The 6,942-nt window shown below is 30.3% G+C and overlaps 1 protein-coding gene across 1 annotated transcript; it reads right to left on the reverse strand.

Moving 5' to 3' along the window:
• Positions 1-450: 450 nt before the first annotated feature.
• LOC141700274 (uncharacterized) lies at positions 451-1,437 on the reverse strand. The gene has a single exon (XM_074504077.1). It carries the CDS (start codon positions 1,435-1,437, stop codon positions 451-453), a length of 987 nt encoding a protein of 328 aa, XP_074360178.1.
• Between the last annotated feature and the right edge of the window lie 5,505 nt (positions 1,438-6,942).

Here is a 6,942-nt window from a genome sequence, read left to right on the forward strand (position 1 = left end):
CTCTTGATCATTCTTCCTGATAAAACTGCAGGGGCCTGCCCAACCTCAACTTGGCCATAAATCTTTTTTTATCTGATCTCCACTTATGATTGGAATCTAGGAATCGTCGATGATTCATATAACACACCTTCCTACTATGTTTCAAATAAGTTGACGATGTCTCGTAGTTGCATATAGGGCAAGCCAGATATCCTTTAGTACTTCATCCCGATAACATTGCGTAACCGGGGAAGTCGCTTATTGTCCACAATACACTTGCCCTTAATACAAAATTCTGATTCGTCGCTGCATCAAAAGTGGTTACACCTACATCCCACAACTCTTTCCGCTCCTCCACCAAAGGTTGCAAATAGACGTCAATACTATTTCCGGGATTAGTTGGACCTGGTATAAGTGTGGACATAATTAAATTCTCCGGTTTCATATTTAGCCAGGGAGGTAAGTTGTAGTTCACCACAACAAATGGCCAGGTTCTATGTTGCCACTCATTATACCAAATGGATTGAATCCATCAGAAGCTATACCTAATCTAATGTTTTGATTTTCGGATGAAAATGTTGGATATTTGGCATCTATTGTCTTCCAAGCTATACCATCAGCCCGGTGCCGTAACATTCCGTCCTTCTTTCGATCCACTACATGCCAATTCATTAATTTTGTGAACTCTTTACACATATACATCCTCTGAAGCCTTGGTTTTAAAGGAAAATATCTCATGACTTTTGCCGGTATTTGGTCCTTCTTATGTTCTTCTTCCGTATCCCTCCACCTAGAGACACCACAAGTATTGCATGACACTTCATTCTGATTTTTACCACAATATAACATGTAGTCATTAGGACATGCATGTATTTTTTGGTAGTCAAGTCTTAAATCCCTAATTATATTTTTAGCGAAATTGAATGAAGTAGGTATCTCAATATCAGGAAATGCCTCCTTTAATAACTGTAATAATTCACCAAATGCAGTTTGCGTCACCCCATTAAGACACTTCCAGTGGTACAACCTAATAAGAAAACTTAATCTAGAAATTTTTTTGGAACCAGGATACAAGGGCCGTTTCCCGTCTTCGACAAGGCGATAAAATTTCCTAGCATCTGAATTAGGTTCCCTATTGGTGTAAGTAAGGTTCAACATCTGATTATGATTATCTTCAAACCCTATATTTATTTCGCAATCCCTCACATCAGTATCGCCCAAATTTGAGACATCGTATATCCATTTTACAACATCCAGGGAATGACCCTTACAAACAAGGTGATTAAAGACATCATCTGGAGCCCACCACATCTTACTGTTAAAATTACCACAAGGACACTTCAATTCAGCGCCGACTGCATATTTAGCCATCACATTTTTGACAAAATTTTTGACCCCATTAATATACTCGTCACTTGATCTTGGTAGATTTATCCAGATTTCCTCTGCCTCACTCATTACTACAGGTGAAACATTTACTATCTTTAGTTGTTAATTCTATATGTAACAAACATATATACACATATAAATATATTTACACTTACCTATGTTATATTATCTAATCATAACAAAGTAATAAATCATTCATAATAATTATATCTCTAATTATTTATGAATAAATATCCATAATCTGCAAAAATAATATTAACTAAAATTCTTGTCCGAATAGACTAAGTCGTATGTTCAGCTAATATCGTTTCTTAATTAAACTAGGTTAAGTATATAATGTATATAATATACTAAAATTTTAATAGTCAAGCTCTGTCCGTATAAATAAACAGAATATACGACATCAGATTAAACACTTTAATCAAATTTTAAAACACAACACAAAATATCAAACATCATTAACACAAATGGAAAAAATATATATCATAATCCCAATAAATTGCAAAATACATAAAAAGAGAAGAAAGAGTACTATATGTTCTATACTATATAAAACAGGGCACACATGTACAAAAAACAGAAAAATGAAAAACATAATCCCCAAAAAATAGGGCACACGTGTAACCCCAAAATTAATAAATCCCCCAAGAATAAACATGGCACACAACAATTAAAATCCCCAAAAATTAGGGTTTAAATCCCCTCCCAAAATTAACAAATTAAAACCCCCCAAAAATTAGGGTTTAAACCCCCTGCCAAAATTAACAAATCAAAAACCCCCAAAGATTAGGGTTTGTAAACAAATTATAAAAACCCCAAAAATTAGGGTTTATTAACAAATTAAAATTAAGATTTGCACCTTTAATTAGAGAGGAAGAGCTGCGAAACAGAGAACAAACGGAGACTCGGAGCTTTCAAACGGAAAGAGGAAGAGCTTCTACGAACAAACGGCGACCCAGAGCTTCGATGGCGAGAGTAAGTGTTTACATGCAGAGCTTCGATGGAAAGAGGTTGAACGGAGAGGTTGCGAGTGTTTATGAGAGAGGAAGAGCTTTGATGGCGAGAGGAAGAGTTGAACGGAGAGGTTGAACGGAGTGATTTGTGAGTGAGAGAGTGTTTATGAGTGAGAGAGTGTGTGAGAGTTTGTGTTTATGAATTTTAGGATAATGATTTTGTGAGAGTGTTCGAGCAGGAGTTTTTGTTTGTTCTGAGTAAACAACGTCGTTCTGTCATAAAACGATGTCGTTTTGTCATAAAACAACGTCATTTTATCACTAACTGAGCGGGTCATTTTTATTTTGTTTAGCGGGATTGCTATTTTTGTGATGGCGGGCATTTTGCCCAACTTTTTTTATACAATTTTTCATTTGTCTAAGGCAACGTCACTAAAGATGTTGGCATAGAGAATCTAAGGCAACATAATTGGCAACATTCGACTATGTTGTTGCCATATATCTCCTTTATTCGATTATACTGATGTAATGCAACATTTTTCGTGGCAACATCACTTTTGCGTGTTAGTAAAGACCATTTATGTGGTAGTGACTGGAGATGGATAATTTGTACCCATGTCCACAACAAGCTCTGGTTCAACTTCTTCATCAATTAACTTGCATGACTTCTTTATTTTCTTGGCAAGACCTTTCTTGGCTCTCTGAAAAATGCATATCAAAAGAGTAAGAAATAAAGATACAAATAAACACATACTTCTACTAGACATATTGCAACAACCCTTCTAACCTTTGGAGCAGAAAAAACATGGTTAAGGCTATTGTTTCCCACAACTATGAGGTCTTTTGGCCATGCAATAAAAGTTCCCATGGCTTCTTATACAAAAACAATTTCATCGCCAATGGGGAAGGGAATCTTTGTGTTGCCTTGAATGACTTGAGTGATTGACACTCTTGCATTTGCTTCTCCAAGTTTGACTCCATGGATAGTCTGTTCAAGTCCATCAAGAACAGGGACTTCATCCATCTTTGCAAGAGCAACAATATTGCTCAATGATCCTATGGCCAATTTGCAGTCAGAACTACCTGAACCATCCACTTTCACTTTCTCACATACATTGTTTTCAACGACATACACACCATTTTCATCCTCAACAGCAACCTTCTTGTCATCCTCACCATCCACCTTCTTATCATCATCACCACCCACCTTCTTATCATCCTGATCAGCCACCATGTAATCATCTTCACCAGCACTACAAGAAAATCAGGGTATTTTCGACCAACTAAAAACGACTGCGGCTAAATTCTACCTTATTTGGTCGATTTTAAGGGACACGGGTAAATTCAACCATTTACGGTCGAATTAAGGAGCAGTCATTTTTAATCGGTCGAATTTAGCAGCTAAATTCATCCGATTTTTATTCGGTCGAATTTAGCAGTTAAATTCGACTGACTTGTTTTACGGTCGAATTTAGTAATTTGCCAAAAAAGGGGGGAAATTTCCCACCAATAACTTGAATTTTGAAAAAATAAATTCGACCATTTTTGGTCGAATTTAGTAAATGGGTTGGGCGGGAAATTTCCCGCTTTTTTTATAAAATGAATGGAAATAACAAATTTGCCGTTAAAGAAAATGCACCAAAAGTTTTTTACTAAATTCCACCAAAAATGGTAGAATTTAGGAAAAAGCAACCGAAATCGGTTGAAATTTTCAATTTTTTTTAAAAAAAATTGTTTTTGTTTTTTAAATGGTTAGTACATATCATGTAAACAAAAAAATTAAATTAAAGGACACTTTCATTATTTAAAAAAATTATTTAGGAATATATATATATATACATATATACATATAATATAAGTATGTTGAATTTCTATTTGTATTATATTTGATAAAAATTTTAAAAAATATTAATTAGTTAAAACAAATACAAAAAAAATTGATATATCAAGAAGACATATGCTTAAATATAAATTTACAGAACACCCTATCATGGCGATAAAAAAAACTTCTAATTAAATAATTATGAAGAACAAGTTTTCATAATTAAACATGAAATTTATGGTATGAATTAGGGTTATAATATTTATTTTTAATTTTTTTAAGTGAATCAACCATAGGAATGAGAAGATTGTCAAAAATAAAGAGTGTACATAAAAAATAATTTACTTATATATTAAACATTAGTAAGAAATACTGGTCAAACGATTGGCTGTTAAAATATCAAATTAAAAACATTTATTTTTTTCTAAAAAATCTGTCATACCACTAAATTATATGGATCTTAAAATCCATATGGTTGAATTATTCAGAAATATTAACATCAATATGGGAGTAAACACTAGTTGGAAGTATTATTCAAACTATTTGTTGATTATTAACATAACAAAAAAAATAAATTATTTTTTCTGAAATTTTTGTCATATCACCAGAATATTTCAATCTTGACATCTGTACGGTTGGATCATTTATAAATATTTTAATGAAAATAAAACATGAATATGAGACTAAACTGTAGTAAGAAGTACTAGTCAAACTACTGTTTAACTGTTACAATAGCAAACCAAATCAATTTTTTTCCTAAAATATATAGATTTTGACATCCATACAGTTGGATCATTCATAAATATTTTTAAAAAAACTGAAATATCAATATAGGATTAAAAACTAGTAAGAAATACTAGTCAAACTACTGGTTGACTATTAAAATAACAAACTAAAAAATTATATTTTCTAAAAAGTTTGTAATATCATTAAAATATATAGATCTTAATATTCATATAGTTGAATTATTCTTATATATTTTTAAAAAAATTGAAACATCAATACGAAACTAAACACTAGTTAGAAATACTATTCAAACTATTGGTTGATTGTTAAAATAAGAACCAAAATCAATATATTTTTTTCTGAAACTTTTTCCACAACACCAATATATATATATATATATATATATATATATATATCTTGACATCCGTACAGTTGGATTATTCATATATATTTTAAAAAAAATTGAAACATGAATACTGGACTAAACAATAGTTAGAAGTACTATTCAAACTATTGGTTGATTGTTAAAATAACAAGCAAAAGTAATTTATTTTTTCTAAAACTTTTGTCACATCACCAAAATATATATATCTTGACATTAGTATGGTTGGATAATTTATAATAATTTTTTTAAAAATCGAAACATCAATATAAGATTAAACACTAGGTAGAAATACTGGTGAGACTACTTGTTAACTGTTAAAATAGCAAACTAGATAAATTTATTTTTTTATAAAATTTTTATGATATCATTAATATATATAGATCTTAACACCGTACGGTTGGATTATTCATATATATTTTTTAAAAAAATTGAAACATGAATATGAGACTAAACACTTGTTAGAAGTAATATTCAAACTATTAGTTGATTGTTAAAATAAAAGACAAAATCAATTTATTTTATTTCTAAAAATTTGTCATAACCAAAATATATAGATCTTGACATCCGTATATTTAGATCATTCATATATATATTTTAAAAAAAAATTGAAATATCAATATATTGTTAGACACTAGTAATAAATGACGATTAAACTACTGGTTGACTGTTAAAATATAAAATTAAATATTTTTTTAATATTTTGTCATATTACAAAAATATATATTTAAATTAAGATTGTATGTGGATAATCAATCTATTTAAATATTAAAATTTTAAATATTTTAACAAATATACGTGTCATATGCATTAAATACTACAATAGTTGTTCAATTTAGTTACTAAATTCTATCAAAATTGGTCAAATTTAGGTGCTAAATTCGACCAAAATTAGTCAAATTTAACTCCTAAATTCGACCAAAAATGGTGGAATTTACCTGTGCTTTATTTTCTACTAAATCTGGTTAAAAATAGTAAATTTTACCATTATTGGTCGAATTTGGCACTTTTTAGAATTGCCATTTGTCACGCTTCTATTGGCTGAGAAGAAAGCACATGGATTGCCAACTTGAATTAATCGTGATCATTCATTTATTTCTCCCTCCTTTCATCCCAACCATTCAATTTTTCACCCTCATCTCTTTCTCTTTATATTCCCCATTCAATTTCATTCCCTTATAAAAAATTACACTCATACTTAACCTTACTCTCTAACTACATACACACTCATCCACATTTTGTATATTCTAAATAATATATATACACACACACACACACACATCTCTCATACTAAATCTCCTCTAATTATATTTCTCCAAATGGCAAATTAATTTAAACCAATTCCGGTGAATTCATTCGATTCACACCAATTCCGGCGAGTTCACCATTTCACAACAATTCCGGCGAATTCAACTCCATCACCTCCGACGAGAGTTTATGCCATCACCTCCAGTAAATTCATTTCCAAAAACTTATAAGTAAAATAAGACTTGTATTAATTTGTTAATGTATATGAACCAATTTAAGTTTATTTTTATTTTTTTCATATTTATTTATCATTTGGGTGAGTTAATTTTATAATATTTAATTTTCAGTATGTTATTAAAGGATATAAATTATTGTATTTTAAAATCTATATTACATATTTATGTAATTTTAATATTAGTAAATAAAAATTACTATTGTGTCCG

The sequence above is a fragment of the Apium graveolens genome, unplaced genomic scaffold (assembly GCF_009905375.1).
Source record: "Apium graveolens cultivar Ventura unplaced genomic scaffold, ASM990537v1 ctg2019, whole genome shotgun sequence".
In the NCBI taxonomy this organism is placed as follows: domain Eukaryota; kingdom Viridiplantae; phylum Streptophyta; class Magnoliopsida; order Apiales; family Apiaceae; genus Apium; species Apium graveolens.

Coding starts and splice junctions, on each gene's coding strand:
- LOC141700274 (XM_074504077.1), bottom strand. CDS start 1,437: ATGAGTGAGGCAGAGGAAATCTGGATAAATCTACCAAGATCAAGTGAC.